Here is a 24,125-nt window from a genome sequence, read left to right on the forward strand (position 1 = left end):
TTCATACTTATCTTGTCTTGCACAGTCTCTGGAGCGTAACAGTAAGAAGCATTTTGTATAAAAGTATTCTGTACTTCTGTATGACAACTATTAAAGAAACTTGAAACTTGAAACCCCCCTCCCGCGATTATAAATGCACAGGGTGTAGTGAGATGTGTATTGGAATACATGTGTCGGCCTCCATTGATGAAGGGGCGAGAGTCGCGAGACATGGCAAATACACACAGCTGCCGGGTGGAAAACTTGATCTGAGTTTTTTTTTTTTGCCGATACGCAACTGTCACCTACCCGCGACCACACTTTGGGTCGCGACCCGTAGTTTGAGAACCGCTGATCTATTTGTATTCATCATGTATTATGTTTGTACGCTCAGCGTCAACAGACCTGCTTACAGACCTTTGGGGACAGAGCCTTCAGCAAAGGTGCTATATAATCCAACCTATTATTATCATCATAATTATTATTATCATTATTATCATCATCATCATTATGATTATCATCATCATCATCATCATCATCATCATCATCATCATCATCATCATCATGATTATTAGCATCATCATCAACATTATGATTATTATCATCATTATGATTATGATTATTTTTATCATCATTATCATCATCATCATCATCATTATTATTATTATGATTATGATTTTTAGCATCATCATCACCATTATCATCATCATCATCATCATCATCATGATTATTATTATGATTATCATTATTATTATGATCACACATGGCACCTACCTGAGCGGCGGCCTCTTCGTAGCCAGTGGTTCCGTTGATCTGTCCGGCCAGGAAGAGGCCTTGTGTGGTCTTCACCTGCAGACCTGGGGTCAGCTGGGTGGGGCAGACATAGTCATACTGCACCCCGTACCCTGGAGGAGGAGAGCAGACCTGGGGTCAGCTGGGTGGGGCAGACATAGTCATACTGCACCCCGTACCCAATACCAATTACAAACGTAAATCACACTACAGAGCTCTAATTATAGTTTATATGTAAGGCCCTTACTGGTTTTTTTTTGATCCACTTTTTCTCCCATTTTTCTATATTTTCTCCCATCCCAATTTCGTATCATCCAATTTCAACCCTCCCCTGTCACGAACGCTGTTTCTTGCCTCCCACAAGCCGGCTGCAATGTGGACTAAGTCATACATAGCACAAGTCCCCTCCGGTACTTGAGGTAACAGCAGTCGCATCTTTTCACCTGCGCAGCTCGATCTCTCAGTGTCGAGGAGTAACGCGTGGGAGGCTCACGCTGCCCCCGACACTTCCTGATTCTACTGCGCAGGCGCACCAACCGACTTGTAGGAGTCGCTTGTTCACAACGTTCGATCCCCACCCTTCAGTTTTCCCTCCCCGTAATACGGCCAATGTGTATTACTGCGGACGACCAGCCAAACTGAAAAACAATGTGGAGAGCTGGATTCGAACACGCGAATCCTAGCGTCTCCACACTGGTGGCGAGTGCCTTAGACCACTACACCACCTAGCCGCCTTAAGGCCCTTACTGGTAAGCTACCTCCTTATACTACATCATTATTGGTAAGCTACCTCCTTATACTACATCATTATTGGTAAGCTACCTCCTTATACTACATCATTATTGGTAAGCTACCTCCTTATACTACATCATTATTGGTAAGCTACCTCCTTATACTACATCATTATTGGTAAGCTACCTCCTTATACTACATCATTATTGGTAAGCTACCTCCTTATACTACATCATTATTGGTAAGCTACCTCCTTATACTACATCATTATTGGTAAGTTACCTCCTTATACTACATCATTATTGGAATGGAATGTTGGAACCCGTTTCTAGTGACTGGCTGGTCCTTAAGGTCCTCAGAGTTTGCTCTGAACAGGGTAAATCTGCATGTTGCTACTGTATGATGCCCCTCTAGCTCATGGAATGAACTCCAACAGTCCTTAAAGCTTGAGATTCTCCCCTCTGTTGCAGAGTTTAAAACCTTGATATCCAACCTTTGTCAATCAAGTTGTACGTGTTTTAATTGATTATTATCCTTGCTCTTTGCCCTGTGTTGTCTTATTGTTGTTGATTTTATATACTGTATGCTTTTACATGTTTTTTCTTGCTTATTTCTGTATGTACACTCTACGTGACTGTAAATGAGGGAATTAACCTCAGTTGCCTTTCGAGTTTAAATAAAGGTTTGAAATGAAATATATATACTACTACTATGCACCAATTTAAATTCTCACACGTTCCATACAAGCTCTCGCCAGATGCACCGAGCTCCCAGTAGCCCCACAAAAAAAAACGACTTGAATACAAAAACATTTCATATATTTTATATTGTTTCATCTCCCAACAGCCTGTCTGCACCAGAGAACAGGGTCTACAGAGCGGCGAGCGGACAGTCTTACCGGGCGTGCGGATCCTGACCCGGCTCAGCGCGGGGATCTCCCTCAGCAGGCGCAGCTGCACGTCGGGGGGCATGGTCATGGACAGACCCTGAGGGTACAAGAGGTCAGAGGTCATCCCCTCGGGCTCCAGCCACACCTGGTGACTCCTCCCGGGGAAGCGCAGCACCCGGGACTCGATGGAGGGGCAGTATCTGAGGAAGAGGGGGGGGGACATGATGAAGAGGGGGACATGAGGAAGAGGGGGGACATGAGGAAGAGGGGGGGACATGCGGAAGAGGGGGGACATGAGGAAGAGCATGAGGAAGAGGGGGGGACATGAGGAAGAGGGGGACATGAGGAAGAGGGGGGACATGAGGAAGAGGGGGGGACATGCGGAAGAGGGGGGACATGAGGAAGAGGGGGGACATGCGGAAGAGGGGGGACATGAGGAAGAGGGGGGACATGAGGAAGAGGGGGGACACGAGGAAGAGGGGGGGCATGAGGAAGAGGGGGGACATGAGGAAGAGGGGGGACATGAGGAAGAGGGGGGGGCATGAGGAAGAGGGGGGACATGAGGAAGAGGGGGGGCATGAGGAAGAGGGGGGGCATGAGGAAGAGGGGGGGACATGAGGAAGACGGGGGACACGTCCTCAGGGGTTCAGAGACGGCGGACATGTTGACGGTCATCAGGACACAAGGCCCTTCAATAGCAACAGCATGAGGGATCCTTTTGATTTTTATTGGCTACTTTGTAAGGAACTAAATAATAAAGATTTCTAGATTAGATTAGATTCAAATGTACAGTAAAGTGCAACAGTAATATACAATGTACAGGTGATTAAACTATGGTCATACTGGCCAGCAGTGTAACTAGTAAGAGTAGGTTATGTACAGATATAGATATAGTATACATACAGATATAGACATACAGATATAGATATAGTATCTACAGATATGTACATATATATAGTATCTACAGATATGTACGGATATAGATATAGTATCTACAGATATATAGTATCTACAGATATGTACAGATAAGATATAGATATAGTATCTACAGATATAGTATCTACAGTAAGGGTGTCAAAGTTAACGCGGTATTAACGCGTTAACGCCCGATTCTATTAACGCCACTATTTTTTTTAACTCACGATTACCTTTTAAGATTTTTTTTTTTTTTTTTACTAGACTTCACTCGGGTGTATTATTGATGCTCTCATTGATACTATGTTTGTTTCTGAAGTGTGTGTGTGTGCGTGTGTGTGTGTGTGTATGTGTGTGTGTGTGTGTGTGTGTGTGTGAGAGAGATAGAGAGAGAGGGGGGGGGTGAGAGAGATGAGGAACAGGCAAGAGAGAAAGAGAGCTGGGAGAGTGTGTGTGAGAGAGAGGGGGGGGTGATTAATCAGCCCTTGTGTGGGTGAATGTAACAAGTTCCTAACGTTTTCCTTCCCCTATTATTTCATGCACACTTTATTCATCGTTTTAAATTATTATTTTCTTTTAAGTTATTTTGTGCATCACTCTGTTTTGAATTTGATGCAAAAAAATGAGGGTCATCCTTTTGTGTTAAATGGCTGCATAAAGCAAGCATTTGTTGACTCATGTTAATAAGAGTATTAAAACTTGGAACTTGAAAAATATCCGTTTAAGGTAGAAAAAAAATAAAAATAAAAAAAAATGTACAGTAAAGTGCAACAGTAATATACAATGTACAGGTGATTAAACTATGGTCATACTGGCCAGCAGTGTAACTAGTAAGAGTAGGTTATGTACAGATATAGATATAGTATCTACAGATATGTACATATATATAGTATCTACAGATATGTACGGATATAGATATAGTATCTACAGATATATAGTATCTACAGATATGTACAGATAAGATATAGATATAGTATCTACAGATATAGTATCTACAGTAAGGGTGTCAAAGTTAACACGGTATTAACGCGTTAACGCCCGATTCTATTAACGCCACTATTTTTTTTAACTCACGATTACCTTTTAAGATTTTTTTTTTTTTTAACTAGACTTCACTCGGGTGTATTATTGATGCTCTCATTGATACTATGTTTGTTTCTGAAGTGTGTGTGTGTGCGTGTGTGTGTGTGTGTGTATGTGTGTGTGTGTGTGTGTGTGAGAGAGATAGAGAGAGAGGGGGGGTGAGAGAGATGAGGAACAGGCAAGAGAGAAAGAGAGCTGGGAGAGTGTGTGTGAGAGAGAGGGGGGGGTGATTAATCAGCCCTTGTGTGGGTGAATGTAACAAGTTCCTAACGTTTTCCTTCCCCTATTATTTCATGCACACTTTATTCATTGTTTTAAATTATTATTTTCTTTTAAGTTATTTTGTGCATCACTCTGTTTTGAATTTGATGCAAAAAAATGAGAGTCATCCTTTTGTGTTAAATGGCTGCATAAAGCAAGCATTTGTTGACTCATGTTAATAAGAGTATTAAAACTTGGAACTTGAAAAATATCCTAAATATATTGAATATTGAAAAAAAAGAAAAAAAAAAATGCGATTAATTTGCGATTAATCGCGAGTTAACTATGGACAATCATGCGATTAATCAGATTAAATATTTTAATCGATTGACAGCACTAATCTACAGATATCTACAGATATGTAAAAGATATAGATATAGTATCAACAGATATGTACAGATATATATATAGTATCTACTATCTACAGATATGTACAGATATAGATTAGATATATCTTATTAACCTCCCTGGAGCAAGGCATTGTACCAAGTGGTACTAAACATGCAAAGATTATTCCCTTGTACAAAAAAGGGAATAGCTCTGAGCCTGGTAATTACAGGCCAGTATCCATTTTGAGTGTCACGTCCAAGATTTTAGAACGAGTGGTGCACGAGCAGATATCAGAATATGTTAGCAAGGACAATCTTCTATATGAATTTCAATCAGGGTTTAGGAAGTCATATTCTACAGACTCATGCCTCCTTTATCTGACTGATTTTATTAGAAAGAAGATGGATGAAGGTAAACTGTGTGGAATGGTCTTACTTGATCTTCAGAAAGCCTTCGACACAGTAAATCATGGTCTACTGCTTAATAAACTGAAAGCTCTGGGACTGAATGATACAGCTGTAAAGTGGATTGCCTCATATATGACAGACAGGGACCAGAGGGTAGAGGTCAATGGTTTTTTGTCGAATGCCAAACCAATAGTTTGTGGGGTGCCGCAAGGAAGTGTTTTAGGACCATTGCTATTTTTATTGTACATAAATGATATGAGAGAAGCATGTTCTTGTAATTTATTCTTATTTGCAGATGATTCAGCTTTGCTCATCTCCCATAAGGATCTGAGTACCCTCCAAAGAATGCTAGGAGAGGAACTCTCTAAGGTTAGGAATTGGCTGTCTGACAATAGGCTCTCACTTCACTTAGGCAAAACAGTCTATTTTGTTCGGATCTAAGCCCAGATTAAAAAAGGCTCCTGAACTCAAGGTAGAATTATGGTCTGAGGTTATAGCAGCAAGAACGGCAGTGAAGTACCTGGGCTGTATGCTGGATGACAGTCTGGGGGGGGGGAATGGCCTTACAGGTGCTGGGTAAGGTAAATGCCCACACCAGGTTTTTGGCTAGAAAGGCCAATCTTCTTGACAGGGAAAGCCTTAGACTACTGGCCAACAGCCTGGTGCAGTGTCATTTTGATTATGCTAGTGTAGCCTGGTTTGAGGGACTGTCAGCTTCATTAAAGAAGAAACTACAGGTGTCACGGAATAAGCTGATCAGGGTTGTGATGGGCCTAGGACCTTGTGATCATGTTGGGAGATCTAGCATAGCAAACCTGCATCCTCCAAGGTGTAGAACAAAGATGGGACAGTGCTCATTTGCTCACAGAGGAGCACAGGAGTGGAATGAGTTGCCTTTGATCACCAAACAGATTGTGAACCTGTATAGTTTCAAGGTGAACATTAGGAAATGGCTCCTAGAAAATGTCCCAGAGTAACTAAGGTTCTAGTTTTTAATGTAGTGTAGTTTTAGTGTGTCTGTACATTTTGTATATTGTATTTGTATATTTTATTAATAATGTTGTATTTTACTTTTTAATTCTATTTTTAGCAATATACTGTAGGCTGATGGTAATATGTGTAATACATGTTTATGTAAATACTAGGGCTGTCAGTTTATCGCGTTAATTAGATTAATTAATTACACAGCAAATTATCGCGTTATGAAAATTAACTCAAAATTTATTACAATTTATTTTTTAAATATATATATATTTTTTTATCTCATTCATTCCATAAGAACGTAGAGTACACATTTACAGATTTTTTTTTATAATGCCATTTGCATGTTCTTGGTATCTGATTCTAGGGACATAATGGATCTCAGGGAATGTCTTCCCAGTGTCAGAAATACTGTGTGTTACTAGGCTTGAGTAAATTGTAATGAACCAAATGAGAATATCAATTCAATATTTTTTTTTATCTTTGACTGAATAACACCATGCTCAAATTGACCGTCCTGAAAAATCTAAGCAAATTAATAGATGGAAGATGATTAAACACTAGGTTTTGTAGATACAGTACTGAATTCTGCCATCCGGACACATGCTATTTGAAATATGATTATAGAATATAGAATATCAGGCATAAAATGGTTATGCGATTAAAATGCGATTAATTAGATTAATTAATTACAAATCCTGTAATTAATTAGATACATTTTTTTAATCGCCTGACAGCACTAGTAAATACCATGTGCTGCTGAGACCAAGGACCACAATGGAAATAAGTCTGTGACTTTTTTGTGCTATCCTTGATAATTTTAGGATGCATGACTTGTTGTAACATGTAATGTCTTTTAATAATTGTCAAATAAACTAAATATAGTATCTACAGATATGTACAGATATAGATATAGTATCTACAGATATGTACAGATATAGTATCTACAGATATAGTATCTAGTAGATACTATATCTGTACATATCTGTAGATACTATATCTATATCTGTAGATACTATCTACAGATATAGATATAGTATCTACAGATATGTAAAAGGATTATATGCGTGTATATAGGGACAGACGTGGATAAATAAATATATATGGTAAATATAAATATATTCTAACTTTGCTACCGAACATAGTGTCTGGTGTGTGTGTGTGTGTGTGTGTGTGTGTGTACCGGGGCCCCTTGACGTCCTCCTGGATGTGTGCGTTGAGGTGCAGACTCTCCCTCACCACCCTCTCCACTCCGGGCGTGGTCCGGATCAGATAGCAGGGCAGCTGGTCCTCTGGCTGGAAGAAGACAAAGCATGATGATGGCGTCTGATTAGCATCAGGTCTGTGAAAACACTGAGACCGGAGAGTAAACGACAATACCAACAGGCTGCCCCCCCCCCCCTTGAAGACCAGTCAAACCTGCTCTAATCTCCATTTCACCAACTCTACTCTTCTACTCTCCATTTGACCAGTCCTAATCTCCATTTGACCAGTTCTACTCTCCATTTGACCAGTTCTACTCTTCTTCTCTCGATTTCACCAGTTCTTCTCTCGATTTCACCAGTTCTCCATTTCACCAGTTCTACTCTCCATTTCACCAGTTCTACTCTTTTTCTCTCGATTTCACCAGTTCTACTCTCCATTTCACCAGTTCTACTCTCCATTTCACCAGTTCTACTCTCCATTTCACCAGTTCTACTCTCCATTTCACCAGCGCTCTACTCTCCATTTCACCAGCGCTCTACTCTCCATTTCACCAGTTCTACTCTCCACTTCACCAGTTCTACTCTCCACTTCACCAGTGCTACTCTCCACTTCACCAGTGCTACTCTCCGTTTCACCAGTTCTACTCTCCACTTCACCAGTGCTACTCTCCACTTCACCAGTGCTACTCTCCGTTTCACCAGTGCTACTCTCCGTTTCACCAGTTCTACTCTCCACTTCACCAGTGCTACTCTCCACTTCACCAGTGCTACTCTCCATTTCACCAGTGCTACTCTCCACTTCACCAGTGCTACTCTCCGTTTCACCAGTGCTACTCTCCGTTTCACCAGTGCTACTCTCCACTTCACCAGTGCTACTCTCCACTTCACCAGTGCTACTCTCCGTTTCACCAGTGCTACTCTCCATCCGAGTGGACGACCCCAGCCTGTGCTGACTAGGCTAGCTCCCATGTTCAGTATATTCAATCACTCTTATTTACACACAAAGTAAACAAAACCACCACCATCGTCCCAAAGGAGGGCAAGATTGCTTGACTGAACGACTATTCAATCTTTATATATATATATATAAATATACAAACTTTATAAAAATGTTATAGAAAATTAAACATAAACACCCACAACATTCCTGTCGCCCCATGCCATCACCCCCCCACTGCCCCAGTTCAACCGCCCTCCCCACCCCAGACCCCCCCCTCCCTCCTCAATCCCAGGATGCCCACATCCCTAAGACATGAAAAAAGAAAACATGGAGCAGGAAAATATCACAAATGAACAAATAACACGACAGACTATTAAATCTATAATAGCAAACCACTTCGCCACAGTTCTTTTGCTTTTAATTATTTTAAATGTTTAATTGATTTCTGTTTCTCGTTTCATTCATTGTTTTTTGTTTGTATTTTTTTTACGTGTTGCATTTCTCCACGTCATTGTAAATGAGAGCTTGCTCTCAAGAATACTTTGCGATTAAATGCAGATATTTGGCTACAGGCATGAAGTCCTTTCCAGCTCCCCGCCTGAAAGCCGTCACGGACCCCCTCCTCCTTGACCCCGTGTTTGCATACAGTGCCAATCACTAGACTGGATGACGCGGTCAACCATTTAAATACCCGGGGACCAACTTATCCCACTCCCTCAAGTAGGATGTCAACGATTTAGTAAGCTGAACATCTCTCCTCACATCATGGTTCTACAGGTCATTAACCCTTTCACTGCCACACTACCAAATAGTTAACCCTTTCACTGTGACAACACGGAAGGTTAACCCTTTCACTGCCACACGACACAGGGTTAACCCTTTCACTACCACACTACAGAATGTCAACCCTTTACTATCACACTACAGACGGTTAATCCTTTCACTACCACTACATAATGTTAACCCTTTACTATCACACTACAGAAGGTTAACCCTTTACTATCACACTACAGACGGTTAACCCTTTACTACCATAAAGGGTTAACCTTCTGTAGTGTGGTAGTGAAAGGGTTAAAGCCCCCTCACCATCACGGTTCTTCATTAACACATTCTGTGCCACGCAGTTTGCCCATCTTATACCACTCTCTGCCAGTGCTGTAAGCCTATGGAGTCGCTCACCTTCTTTGCAGGGCTATAACTTTAATATTATAGCTATATCGACATTACTATGGCCCATTCAACATCGGGTATCTATCGTTCCGGATGTGGGAACGTTATATTTTTCCATTCATACATTGCCGTGTTAGTACCGTCGTGAATATACGTTTTTGGAGTGTATAGCAGTAATTCCTAGAACGCGGGTTATAGGCCCCGACGCATATTACACGTTTTGTTCCTATACACGCTATATTAAAAAATTCAAATGCATATGCTCGGTATACATTATGCTCCATCATGCGTGAAGGAAAGGGGGGGAGGGGGGTCGTTTATGATTCCTTGTCAGTAACGGCTTTCCTTAGTAAGACATCATACGTTGAGCAGATGGATTGCAATGAAATAAATGGACAATCGAGCTGGAATTAACGTTAGATTCCTCTTACCTGTGGCCGATGCGTCTGGAGAAAAAAAATTACAATTATTTGACGTCGATCTGCTAGATCCATTTTCCGTTTGTATGACGCAATAAACGCCGAAAGCATATTGATTCTTGCGTCTCGAAAGCAATCAAATGCACTCGAGTGTTTGTCTTGATCAACATAAGATATCTCTGCCGGAGGATTTCCCCCGATGCACAGAGCGCCACATCCGGTTTAGAGTAGAGTGCAACTCGCCCGAAATCCACCAGGTGGCGGTATTGAGGCGTTGAAATATCAGACCGGGTCCAGCTGGCTCCCGGAGCCTTCCTGGATGAATTACATTTACATTTACATTTAGTCATTTAGCTGACGCTTTTATCCAAAGCGACTTACAAGTTCTGTACGACAAGACAGCAAGAAGGGTACAACTCTATCAGCTGAGTAACAATGTTCATCAAGTGTTGCGTGTTACAGTGTAGGTTAGTTTATTAGGACAAGTGCATGACAGTAAGGTTAGTCAGGGTTAGATTTTTTTTCTTTTTTTTTTTTTTTATCATTTCAGATAATGGTTGAAGAAGTGAGTCTTTAGTCGACGGCGAAAGATTGGACGGGATTCGGCTGTCCTAACTGGGATGGGTAGTTCATTCCACCATTGTGGGGCAAGGACTGAGAATAGGCGGCTTCTCTTTGATGACCCTCCGGGAGCTTGGATAGGAGTAGGTCTGAGGCGGCCAGAAGATGCAGAGCGTAGGGGTCTTGAGGGTGTGTAGTTAGAGACCATTGACCGAATTATGAATGCCAATAGCGAATAAAGGAAATAACGATCATTAGAAACGAGTAAACTCGTTGTTGGCGTTATTAGATTGGCGGGCAATAACGAGTATACTCGTTTTTGGCGCAGAACCAGTTAAACAGGACTGGATGACAGTAAACATGGCGGCAACCATACAGTCCCTGGTTGAACGAGGACGGGTGTCTCAATTACAGGCCGTCGACGACTCATCAAATGACACGTGAACTTGGGTTGTGTACCGGCGTCGTCTACAGGAACACACAACATTTATAACATCAACACGAACCCCTGTCTCCGTGTGTTGAGTTGTGTGTGTGTGTGTTGAGTTGTGTGCGTGTGTTGAATTGCATGCGTGTGTTGAGTTGTGTGTGTGTTGAGTTGTGTGCGTGTGTTTAGTTGTGTGCGCGTGTTGAGTTGTGTGTTGAGGTGTGTGTGTGTGTGTGTTGAGTTGTGTGTTGAGTTGTGTGCATGTGTTGAGTTGTGTGTTGAGTTGTGTGCGTGTGTTGAGTCGTGTGTGTGTTGAGTTGTGTGTGTGTGTTGAGTTGTGTGTGTGTGTTGAGTTGTGTGCGTGTGTGGAGTTGTGTGTGTGTGGAGTTGTGTGCGTGTTGAGTTGTGTGTGTGTTGAGTTGTGTGCGTGTGTTGAGTTGTGTGTGTGTTGAGTTGTGCGTGTGTTGAGTGGTGTGTGTTGAGTTGTGTGTGTGTTGAGTTGTGTGTATATGCGTGTGTTAACAGCTCACCTCACAGCGTGTGTTGTGTGTTGAGTTGTGTGTGTTGAGTTGTGTGTGTGTTGTGTGTTGAGTTGTGTGTGTGTGTCGAGTTGTGTGTATGTGTGTTAACAGCTCACCTCGCAGCGTGTGCGTGTGTTGTGTGTTGAGTTGTGTGTGTGTGTTGTGTGTTGAGTTGTGTGTGTGTTGTGTGTTGAGTTGTGTGCGTGTGTTAACAGCTCACCTCGCAGCGTGTGCGTGTGTTGAGTTGTGTGTGTGTGTGTGTGTGTTGAGTTGTGTGTGTGTGTGTGTTGAGTTGTGTGCGTGTGTTGTGTCTCACCTCGCAGCGTGTGCGTGTGTTCAGGAAGCTGAAGGGCGTGGGCCGGGCGTCCGGGGCGTGGAGCCTGGCCAGGGAGAGGTCCACCGAGTCCCTCTCTATCCGGGGAGGCGTGCCGGTCCTCAGCCGGCCCACCCTCAGGCCCAGCCGCTCCCGCAGCGTGTGGGACAGCCCGGCGCTGGACGGGGGGTCTCCCATCCTCCCCCCCGGGGACGTGGTTTGGCCCATAAAGAGGGAGCCGGACAGGAATGTGCCGGTGGTAAGTACCACTGAGCTGGCTGAGACGGGGGTGCTCACGTCCACTGTGTGGGGGAGGGGATGACGAGAGAGAGAGGGCCAGTTCAAACTAAATGCACCCGTTGAACTGCCTGAGGGGGCCAATAGACTAACATCTTATCTTATTGATATTTACCAGGACTTGTCAAGACAGCATATTCTTTCAATACATGTCAGTAGATTTACATTTAGCTGAACGCTTTTATCCAAAGCGACTTACAAGTTCTGTACGACAAATCAGCAGGAAGGGTACACCTCTTACAGCTGAGTAACAATGTTCATCAAACAGTGCTGAAACTTGAGTGCTGCAGTGTTGAGAGCACAGTAGTAAAAGACATATTAGTATAGTAGGTACTGTAGTAATATAGACAAGGAAGATTAATTAGTGGAAGAGTGCATGATAGTAGAAGACAGTAAGAAGGTTAATCATTTTCTTCCTTTCATTTCAGATATTGATTCAGCTTTCTGTGTCTGCTGAAGCTAAAACTCTGTGAAATGCCTCTTTAAGCCAACTAATGTCACACTAACTAACTAGTAACAATGTTCTTAGTGCACATGTACTTCTGGGAGACTGGGTTCTGGGGGACTGGGTTCTGGGGGACTGGGTTCTGGGGACTGGGTTCTGGGAGACTGGGTTCTGGGAGACTGGGTTCTGGGGACTGGGTTCTGGGAGACTGGGTTCTGGGAGACTGGGTTCTGGGGGACTAGGTTCTGGGGGACTAGGTTCTGGGGGACTGGAGACTGGGTTCTGGGGGACTGGGTTCTGGGGGACTGGGTTCTGGGGGACTGCGTTCTGGGGGATGGGTTCTGGGGGACAGGAGACTGGGTTCTGGAGGACTGGGTTCTGGGGGACTGGGTTCTGGGGGATGGGTTCTGGGGGACAGGAGACTGGGTTCTGGGGGACTGGGTTCTGGGGGACAGGAGACTGGGTTCTGGGGGACTACGTTCTGGGGGATGGGTTCTGGGGGACAGGAGACTGGGTTCTGGGGGACTGGGTTCTGGGGGATGGGTTCTGGGGGACAGGAGACTGGGTTCTGGGGGACTGGGTTCTGGGAGACTGGGTTCTTGGACATTGAGCTCCGTACCCAAACGTATCCCCGTCACCTTGTGGCGTCCAGGCTCGTCCGGGTCAGGTTCTGATACCAGCAGCTCTTCCACCGAGCCCTCCAGCACCGTCAGCCTGGGGGTGGAGAGGAGCTCTGTCTGAGTGGGGGTGGGGAGAGAGAGGGGGGGGAGGGAGAGGGAGAGAGAGAGGGGGGGAGAGAGAGAGGGGGGAGGGAGAGAGAGAACAGATAGAGAGAGAGAGAGAGAGAGAGAGGGAGAGGGGAGAGGGAGGGGGGGGGGGAGAGAGAGAGAGGGTGAGAGAGGAGAGAGAGCGAGGAGAGACAGAGAGAGATATGGAGGGAGAGGGGAGAGAGAGAGGGGGGGAGAGGGGAGAGAGAAAGAGATAGATGGAGGGAGAGGGGAGACAGAGGGAGAGGGGAGACAGAGAGAGAGAGGGGGGGGGGAGAAACAGAGAGAGAGGGGGAGAGGGAGAGAGACAGAGAAACAGAGAGAGAGAGAGAGACATACAGTGACAGAGAGAGAGAGACAGAGAGGAAAGGAGGAGGGAGAGAGACAGAGAGATAATAGATCAAAACTATGATACATATATATTTTTTTGTTTTACTTCTCTCCTTTATGAAATCAGAATCCCCTCTTGTTTCTCGTGTAGATTTAATGAAGAAGGTGACTTTGAGTCTGCTGTTCACTAAGCTCCACGTCACAGGGTGGTGAACAGGGCCTCACACAGTGGAACAAGGGGTTCTGGTACCATGACTGGTACCTGGATGACGTGGTGGTAGTTACCTGGATGAAGTGGAGGTAGCGCTCGCGGTCCAGCTGGGCCCTCGGACCCCACACGGCAGGGCCTTTGCTGCGGTTCAGGATGGAGAAGTGGACCCCGGCCCAGTCCCCCGCTCGCCCACACAGCCCGTCCAGGGCGTCGACCTCCCTCACCAGGTGGCCCTTGCCGACCCCTCCCAGAGACGGGTTACAGGAGAGGGCCCCTGGGGACGAGAGGGGGGCTAGTTAGGGCTGTACCGAATAGTTCGAAGCTTCGTTCATAATGTTGACATTCGAATTCTAAATCAACATTCGAATTTTTTATAAATATATATATATATATATATATATTTATGTCTATTCATTCTGTTTAAACCAATGGGGTTTTTCTTCACAGTTGCAGATAAAGATTAGGCTACACTAATATTATACTATTATAGTATATGACTTGTCATAAACATTTTAATAAAACATTTATCATAAATGATGTAGCCTATCTGCATCCGCTTGGCACTCGGCGCTCCATCAAGACATCACCATCACTTTCGTACCAACCTTGCCCTTATCGATTATTTATGTTGACGAAACTGATGAGTTATATTCATTAAAGAAAGTTGATTTAATTTTCAAGAAGATTCATTTAATCAGATGAATCACTTTATTCAAATTGAGGATTTAGTTTGAGGATATTTCTTTTTTTAAACAATTTTTGGATTAGATCATAAAATATGACGACAGACATTTGAAGCTTCGTTCGAATACTTAAATAGAAGCGTTCGAATGTTTTTTTTAAATCTTTTGCCCTTTTTTTTTTTTTTTTTTTTTAATCCTTTTTCCGATTTTCTCCCATCCCACTGTTAGTCGTTATGAGGTAGATGTGAGGTAGACAGGATGTAGACAGGAGGTAGACAGGATGTAGACAGGAGGTAGATGTGAGGTAGACAGGAGGTAGACGGGAGGTAGACAGGATGTAGACAGGAGGTAGATGTGAGGTAGACAGGAGGTAGACGGGAGGTAGACGGGAGGTAGACAGGATGTAGACAGGAGGTAGATGTGAGGTAGACAGGAGGTAGACGGGAGGTAGACGGGAGGTAGACGGGAGGTAGAGGTGAGATTCTGCAGATGCTCCTCTACACTGGAAGTGAACTGAACGCAGCTGCGCTGCCAGACATGGCCGGAACGAGCCTGTACACCCCTGGCATCAATGAGAGGTCACATTCAAACTCCTTAACTCAGCATAATAATCTCATACCAAAGGAATTTGTGCAAAGTTGTGTACAGTTTTAGGGATTTCTGTGAGCTTATGAATTTTCTACAAGTCTATATGGATTACACGCGTAATAAATCAGCTTTGGCGTTTCTTTTTTGGGGTAGTGAGGTGCCCGTTTCAGAATGGCTCTATTGTCCCGACTGCGTGCAGGATCACCGTGTGTGTGAGAGTCGTGTGGGTTAATAGTAGAGCATGCATTTTTCAAACCACAGCAAAAGGGCGACCCGTGAGGATTCTAGTGGCTTAACCCTTTCACTGCCGCACTACCAAACGGTTAACCCTTTCACTGTGACAATAACACAGACGGTTAACCCTTTCACTGCCACACAACAGCACGTTAACCCTTTCACTGTCACACTACAGAAGGTTAACCCTTTACTATCACCGTCAGTAGTGTGATAGTAAAGGGTTAACCTTCTATAGTGTGGCAGTGAAAGGGTTAAAGGGATATTTACCCCCCCCCCCCCCCCCCCCCCCCCCGACTTACCGATGGTGTGTATCTTCTGGGTGACGAGGAGGGTCTCAGCTCCCACTCTGGCTGCTGCTGCAGCTGCTTCCGTTCCCGCATGGCCTCCTCCCACCACGATGACGTCATACCTCTGCCTGGAGAGCTGACTGACAGCCCGGTACGACACGCTCAGCAGGGAAGCATGTCGCTGGGACAGATTCCGGGCCATGTGTGAGATGATGCACACAGCTGTCAAAAAGGCATTGTGTCGTGTCAAGAAAGATTTTGAGGCATATAAAACCTTTTTACATATCTGTAGATACTATATCTGTACATATTTCTTATTTATTTTTCCTTTATTTAGCCAGATAACAAATTAAGTACCGGTTTCTTATTTACAATGTCGATCTGGTCCAAGAGGCCCCAACAGGAATACAAAAATATATATTAATAATAAAATAAAAACACAGTTAAGAATCATACACATAAACACATGCACAGCCTATGTACAAAAAAAATAAACAGGGGAGGAGTAGGGGGGAGTATGCATGTGTGTGTGTGTGTGTGTGTGACGTGTGTATGCAAACAGTGCGTGTGTCTAGGTGCGAGTATGAAGATGAATGAGTGCTTGTATGTTGTGTGTGAGAGGGTGTATGCAAGTGTGAAACTGGGGTATCAGCAAGAGCTTGGGATGTATAGTTTGATGAGCTTGCTTGATCTTGTGCCGTAAGTGCTAGGAGAAAGGTGGAGCAGGGAGGAAAGATAAGGTGGGGTCTTGACCAGGATTGTCTTGTAAATGGAGTGGAACCAATGTTGGAGAGAGGGCCAGTCAACCAGTTTGTAAAGGACATATCCCTTACCTACTCTTACTAGTTACGCTGCTGGCCAGTATGACTTACTACCACAGTGTCTTTATACCTGAATCACTGTACATATTAATACTACAACTCTCACTAGTGTATGTATTATACATCTGATTAGCACTATTACTCAGCAGTACTAATTTATATATTTAATACCCAGTCTAATCACCTGTACATTGTATATTACTGTTGCACTTTACTGTTACATTTTCACTCTGGTTGGATGCCAAACTTATTTTCCTATAGTTGTACTGTATGATGACAATACATTTATTTTTAATCGAATCTAAATGTACCATACTTGGGTACATTATGCTGACTGTAGGCATACACATAGTTATTGACTGTATACATCGTATGGAATAGCCTTTCACTATTACTTTCGATGGGAATAGTGAAGCAGCAAGTTCACAACAGGTTACAGACTCCACACCATGTCTCTGCCAATGACCAAATGTAATACAGTGTGGCACTGGCTTCGTGCCTCCATTGCAAAGTACGAGGCAAGATTCGTGAGATCTGCAACATTTGTCCAATCAAGTAGATCACTTACCAATTCGTTTCACAGCATACAGACTAGTGTGATCTTTTAGTTCAGTTCCCCGGGGCGTTTGCAGAAGAAACCTATACGTTTATCTAGGAAAGATGACACAACGTTACAACACAGACATACATACAGGAGGCCGCCATTGCTGTCAGCTTAAAGCCGTAATACACGATGTAGAGACGCACTGACATAGTTTAAATAATGGTTCCATTCAGGGTTTATCCGTTTTAGATGTTCACATTGAATGTGGGAGGGAAAATGTTGTAAGTGTAATAATACTCTCATGCAAATCAACAACAACCACAAGAGAGACATTTAATACACCAAGCTACGAATCTCGTTAATATTTTGTAAAACACTACTAGTTTTACCTTTTTCCCCTAACGTGAGGTCACTAAGGTGACCGCCACGTGTACAGTAAAAAAAAAAAAATCTTGCACCGTTTTCGCGCAACGAGAGAAATCAACGTTTATTTGTCTTTGACAAGAAATATCCCACGTGCACGCTCCCACTAGTAGGTCAAAGAAGCACGCGCACGCACGCGGCCATGTCCCCGAGTAGGGTATATCTGCAGAGTCGCAAGCCCAACGTCTGGGCGGGGCGTCGGGGCTTGTACTCTGTGTTGTTTCCTGTAAAACCCGGAAGTAGTCAGTTTGTGCTGTTTATTTTTAACCCTAACCATAACCCTAACCCTAACCTTAACCCTAACCCGCAACACGGAACACAGAAATGCAAATGCTGTCGAGTCCTCACTGCTTGTAAAAATAAACAGCACAGTATCTGGGGAGTGGGGAATTTATCACAGGAAGGAATTCAAGGGGAAGACACATACTAGATTAAGATTAAGATAGTGGCAGCCAAAAAAGCTTTAACTAAATTGTGGTACAAGGTAGAAGGCGTCTATACTTTCCGTAGCCGCATTTCTGGCAGACGCTCTCTGATTGGCCACTGTTGCCCAATCGCGTGACGAGCTGTGTCTTTTCCCATTTCCGCGTCGAACAGCCTGCAAACTACCTGGCGTTCTATCGCCATGCTCTAAGACAAACTCTAACCTTAACCAACTTCGAAAGAGTGCCTAAGCTTAACCGTCGAAAGAACTTGCCGTCACGCTCTAAGACAAACTCTAACCTTAACCAACTTCGAAAGAGTGCCTAAGCTTAACCGCGTCTATACTTTCCGTAGCCGCATTTCTGCAGGACGCTCTCTGATTGGCCACTGACTGACGCTCTCTGATTGGCCACTGACGCGTTTGCCCAATCGCGTGACGAGCTGTGTCTTTGCCCATTTCCGCGTCGAACAGCCTGCAAACTACCTGGCGTTCTATCGCCATGCTCTAAAACAAACTCTAACCTTAACCAACTTCGAAAGAGTGCCTAAGCTTAACCGTCGAAAGAACTTGCCGTCACGCTCTAAGACAAACTCTAACCTTAACCTACTTCGAAAGAGTGCCTAAGCCTAACCAGTGTAGAAACTGGCGTCGGCCAATCAGAGAGCGTCCTGCAGAAATGCGGCTACGGAAAGTATAGACGCAGCTTAACCAGTGTAGAAACAGGCGTCGGCCAATCAGAGAGCGTCTTGCCAGAAATGCGGCTACGGAAAGTATAGACGCGGGTAGTAGTGCAGACGAAGGACCAATGGATAGAGATAGTAGAGGGGATACAGGAAATGGAGAGAATCACACATCTGCTGAGGCTGCAAGAAGAGAAGTTTGAATTGAAATGGGAAAAGTGGGAAGAATATAGGAGGGGAAGGAACGACATCACAGAGGATTGAAAAGGATACAAGGAAATTATGAAAAATGTAAATAAAGGATGCAAATATAGAATGGACCGAAGGACCCATGTCACACTTTTTCTTTTCTCATTTTTGTACGTTTTATTTTTATTTCTTGTTGATGAGTCTTTATAATTTTGTATGCTGAAATGTATTGTCTATGTATGTTGTTGAAAAAAATGAAAAAAATAAAAGCACAAACTGACTACTTCCGGGTCTTACAGGAAACAACACAGGGTACAAGCCCCGAAGCCCCGCCCAGACGTTGGGCTTTTGCGGCCCTGCAGATTTATGCTATTGGAGTCCCCCCCCCTCCCCCCTCGTCTACCCGGTTTCCACGCAGCCGCGCGCGGAGGAGGATCGAACCGACCCCCCCCCGAGAGAGGTGCCGGTGACCGACCGCAGGGTTTCAGAACAGAAACCTGAAGAAGAGTTTAATAACCTTTTAATAATAAGTAACTGACAATTACACTAAGATCTTAATAACGTTGGCTCCGAGCGCTCAGCTAGCGCGGGAGATAAGTCGTCGCCGACCCGAAAAGAAGCAAGTAAATCCCGCAGCAGGGAGGGAGGGAGGAGAGTGGAGGATCTACCACCGTTAGCCCGTTAGCACCTAGCCAGCCTCGCGCCGCAGCAGCAGCGGTCTCGTGTCACTTCACAGCGCGAGCCGCCGCTCTCTGACACCAACCGCCCGCCGTGTTCGCGAACCAGTAGACAGTTGGTCCTTGCATTTATTTTTTTGCTTTTTCTAGTTTTGCAAAAGCGAGGCCAGAAGAAGAAGAAGCAATATTTTGTCAGCAAGATTAGCCGTTTGCTTGAGGTGACACAGGCTTTGCGCTTAACGCTTCGCGTTTTTCCTTTAGCTAAGTTAGCTCGCTCGCTCGCTAAGAAGAAACTCTCGATCGGGGAGATTTTTTTTTTTTTTTTTTTTAAGTTAGCGTTAGCTAAACTTGATAATATTGTGGCAAGTTTTTTGGTATTTGACCATCATCATGTTGAAACAGCAACAACAGCCCGGCTCCGGCGGGCGCAAAACGTCCAACGGAACCTCGGGCCCCAACAGTATGTCGTCCCCGGCCAGTGGGGTCAACAACAGCAACAGAACACCCGTTGGAAGGTGAGTAAACCCCGGCGTGTCCCGCTCAGGAAAGTCCGGGGCTTTTCCCGTGTCTGTGAGGCCTACCGGTTAAAGCGTAATGTGTCCAGTTGGGGGCGTGTCATAGCGATAGGGCTACTCTCTCGTGGTCCTATGGAATGAGTTTGCGGGAGATTGACAGCGCGTGGCAACCAATCGGAATACTCATACCGAGACTGACGGATTTTCTAACCAATGGATGCCATTGAAAAGGCGGGTCCAGGGATTCATTGAAAGCGCCATGGAGCAAATAGAAAGGCAGAGTGTTGGAGACTGGACCTTTACTCCACCGTCCCCCTGGTGGACAAGAGGAGGGGCGCCGACTGAAAACATGAATTACTAACTACATGGTCCCTTCTCTGGGACCAGCTAACGACACCAAACAGCCCAGACGAGTCACAAATTATTTCGAAGAGATTTCCCGGAGTCACAAGGTCCCGATGTTTATCTTCCATCTCTCTGAGTTGACTCTGTTTAAGCACAGCATTCTCACTGCTCCGCCTGGCTGACAATCTTTGTTTTGCTACAGCGTCCATATGTGTTGTTTGATTGATTGATTGATTGAAAATTGTATTAACATATTGCAGAATGGGTACAATACAGTACAGCTCAATACACACAATTGTTAAGGGGATGCAGACCAGAGAAAGACTTTCGTCTTGTTTACATCAGGGTCCCCCATTTTCAATTCATCATATGAATAATGAATATTCATGTTGTGATGTGTTCCTCAATGTGTATTTAGTTTTGGAAGATGGTGCATTCAAATATCTAGCCTACTGCACGGAATTCCATACCGGTCCGGTATCTCAACTCTAGTTGCATTAAAAAATAAAACATATTATTGTTCCTGTTGGTATCTTATCTGTGATTCAGTCGTTGTGTCCTTTGTTTGGATAGTGTATAAACAGCATCGTTTTTACAGAGTTGTACGTTGATCTGGGATAGATTTGTCAAGATGGTATAAAGTGTGGTCCGGTGATCCCGAAAGAAGTGACAGTTTTACTCTGGTGGATTAATTACTCTTTAGGAAGTGGTATATAAGAGTGTCTTGATTAGTGAAAAGATAAAAGCATAAACTATACATAGTGGCTTATTGCAGTTTGAATAATGACTCCGGTCCTCTGCGAGCGAGCCACCATGCTTATAAGCAAAAAGGCAAACCGTCTTCTCCACGAGTTGTGCTAGAAGAATGAAACATGACTGGCATCTACTGCCATGACTGAGATGTTAAGAACCAGGCCCACACTGTGTCTAACTATCTGCCTTCCTCTCCCTCGCAGGAATAGAACTTCTGTGAAGCCACCTTTCCAGTCGACACCTGTGAGTATTGTTCACACACAGGTGACACGTAGGACTCATCAGCACCTGCTCTTCTACTGTATACGTGTTGTCTTGAAACCAAGGTGTTAAAAAAAAACGTTGCCCTGGCATTGTTGAGTTTTTTCCTAGTTTCAGTAAGTGTTAATTGCCGTACTGTGGCGGGGTTCCTATGAGCGGCGTTCTAGGTCTCGGTACTAACCAGTGCTGTCTGGTGATCCTATCACGTCTGCCATGTACAGTAGTTGTTGGTGATTTGTGCTCCGGCCCATTTGATGGATGATGCTCTTCTCCCCCCCTTGACTGTAGGTTTTTGAGGGCGTGTACAACAATACCAGAATGCTCCATTTCCTCACAGCTGTGGTGGTGAGTCTGTGGCCCGTTATCATTGTCACTCAGCAGGCTGATGGCGCTCTGGACCACTATTTGACGAGCGGATACGTTACAGGAGTTAAGATGTGAATGAAATTAGGGCTGATTGCTGAACAAAGTGGACCGAATGCAGTTGTGTTGTTTTAACGAGACGTTGCAGTTGTGATATAACTTGCGGTGTCGTTTAAAGGACCAGACGAGTCTAATGTTGACTTCTCTTTCCATTAACAGAGAGTGTCCCTGTCTTCAATGTTGTGTTCATATGTGTATAAAGTGTTGGTAGATCTCAGCCTACCTCCCACACTGCCGTTGATGTAGAAAGGGGGTGGAAATATACTAGGGATGGGCAAAACTCGCAAAACTACTATTCGATAGTCACTGGGAACTATTCGATTACTAATCGAACCCCCACACACACACGTTAACGTGTGATTTTGTTTTTACTTAACAGCGAACGTGACAAACAAGCAAGCTAGCTGGTTGCTGTCATTGCTAACCGCTAGATATTTGCGAGTCACAGTAGGCTAACATTATTTCCAGGAACAAAAGTTACATTGTTGATGCTTGAAATGTCTGAGCTTCTAGGCTAACGTATGGTTTTGTTTTTACTTAATAACGAATGTGAGATACTCAAACAAGCAAGCTAGCCGGCTGCTGTCATTGCTAACGGCTAACGCTAGTGGACAGAGCTCAGGAACTAAACGCATTAATTCTGAACGTTGCATCGCTGAGGCGTGAGATGTGTGAGCTTAGTGAAACACATCGCTACCATGTGACATCTCCGGTCTCTCTTGATTTATCTTTTGTTTCTGTTGACCCAGCTGTTAACAGACTGTTGTGCTACCTGGCTAGCTACCTGTACCCAGCATGCCATTCAGCGGTGTAACAGTTAATATGGTTCTCTCTCAATACACTATAGAATAATAGAATAGAAATACTTTAATCATCCAGAGGGAAATTTGACACATTGTAGGTGCCGGTAAAAAAAACAAGGGAAAATGTATTTATTTGAGACTAAACGATATTCACATAAACAATTAGATTTTCTATAATTTAATGACTATTTGAAAATCGATGCCCATCCCTAAAATATACTCCATGGAACTTGAAAGGCTCTGCTGGGCATACGTCACTTATCCCTGTGAAAACAACTGCACGTTTTAGTTCGCTAACCTTACTGTATCGCGCTACTGCAAGCCATTACAATGTGCGCCGCGACCACAAGCACCTGGATAATAAGGAGCAGCGAGTCCCACTGAGCGTGGAAGCTTGATGTGCGCGGGCTTGTAGCGCGTCCCTATGAATTCGGTATGTTTTCCAGCCCTAATGTGAATTCAGTCCAAAAAGTCCCTGTTTGTTTCCTTCCTCATCTCTGCTGTCTGTCCTTTGTGATCTCTGATAGCCCGAGGGGGTTAGTTGTGATTGGGAGGTTGCTGGTTCAAATTCCTGGACTGGCTAGGGTAATCTGGTAAGGAAAACTTGCTGTAGTTGAGGGATGGGGCAAGCAAAGCGTTCTCCTGCCCCCCCCAGCCGTTGCTGATCTGCCCCCCTCTCCTCGCTCCCAGGGCTCCACCTGTGACGTCCGGGTGAAGAACGGAAGCGTGTACGAGGGAATCTTCAAGACTCTCAGCTCTCGGGTGAGAAGCACACCAGCAAATGCACACTCTACCAGCTAGGGGTGGGAATCGCCAGAGATCTCGCGATACGATACTATCGTGAGATACTCTATATATCGCGAATATTGCGATATTAAAAAAATAAATAAAAAGAATTATAAAAAAAAAATTAAATTTTTTAACTGCAAAGTAAAACTGTCAACATGTTTTATCTAATAAAATAAAGTTCAGTCTGTTCATCTCACTTCAATCATTTGTATTGCAGAACATGGTATTTTCTCAAGCAGACGGATGTAAACACTGTAATCTGTGTTGCATGTACCTGACAAACTGAACTGTTTGTATTACAGTCATATTCCAATTTAACTGAATGCACGAATGTGTGTGTGGACTACTGTATTATTACAGGTATTGAAATGAACAATGCAACTTCCTTATAATTTTTTTATTATTATGAATAATTGAATATCGATACTTGGCGACGTCCCTGTATCGATACAGTATGTATCGCCACGCAAAGTATCGCGATACTACTACATATTGTTTTTTTCCCCCACCCCTACTACCAGCTAACACACACTCTACCAGCAAACACACACTCTACCAGCAAACACACACTCTTACCAGCAAACACACACACTACCAGAAAACACACACGCTACCAGCAAACACACACACTACCAGCAAACACACACTCTACCAGCTAACACACACTCTACCAGCAAACGCACACTCTACCAGCAAACGCACACTCTA

General features: G+C 44.1%; 2 protein-coding genes across 4 annotated transcripts in view; one reads left to right on the top strand and one right to left on the bottom strand.

Moving 5' to 3' along the window:
* Window positions 1–17,651, bottom strand: part of mto1 (mitochondrial tRNA translation optimization 1) — a gene marked incomplete at its 3' end in the record, with an annotated part of 42,914 nt that extends 25,263 nt beyond the window's left edge. Inside the window, exons 1-9 of the mRNA XM_084322931.1 lie at window positions 17,525–17,651; window positions 17,160–17,242; window positions 15,783–15,992; window positions 14,050–14,249; window positions 13,287–13,404; window positions 11,929–12,227; window positions 7,553–7,665; window positions 2,402–2,592; window positions 754–884 (exon numbers count right to left, since the gene is read on the bottom strand). Of these exons, the coding sequence (XP_084179057.1) occupies window positions 754–884; window positions 2,402–2,592; window positions 7,553–7,665; window positions 11,929–12,227; window positions 13,287–13,404; window positions 14,050–14,249; window positions 15,783–15,972 (1,242 nt within the window). The 5' untranslated portion in view covers window positions 15,973–15,992; window positions 17,160–17,242; window positions 17,525–17,651. The remainder of the gene's footprint in view (window positions 1–753; window positions 885–2,401; window positions 2,593–7,552; window positions 7,666–11,928; window positions 12,228–13,286; window positions 13,405–14,049; window positions 14,250–15,782; window positions 15,993–17,159; window positions 17,243–17,524) is intronic.
* Window positions 17,652–19,853: 2,202 nt separating this feature from the next.
* Window positions 19,854–24,125, top strand: part of atxn2l (ataxin 2-like) — a 39,524-nt gene continuing 35,252 nt past the window's right edge. For 2 of the 3 annotated variants that reach the window (XM_084323573.1, XM_084323574.1), the window contains exons 1-4: window positions 19,854–20,043; window positions 21,345–21,384; window positions 21,691–21,747; window positions 23,319–23,390. In XM_084323573.1, coding sequence (XP_084179699.1) covers window positions 19,919–20,043; window positions 21,345–21,384; window positions 21,691–21,747; window positions 23,319–23,390 — 294 coding nt within the window. In that variant the 5' untranslated portion in view covers window positions 19,854–19,918. The remainder of the gene's footprint in view (window positions 20,044–21,344; window positions 21,385–21,690; window positions 21,748–23,318; window positions 23,391–24,125) is intronic. The other variant, XM_084323575.1, reaches the window with a different exon arrangement.

The sequence above is a fragment of the Notolepis coatsorum genome (genome assembly GCF_963971535.1).
Source record: "Notolepis coatsorum genome assembly, chromosome: 10".
NCBI classification, from domain to species: Eukaryota; Metazoa; Chordata; class Actinopteri; order Aulopiformes; family Paralepididae; genus Notolepis; species Notolepis coatsorum.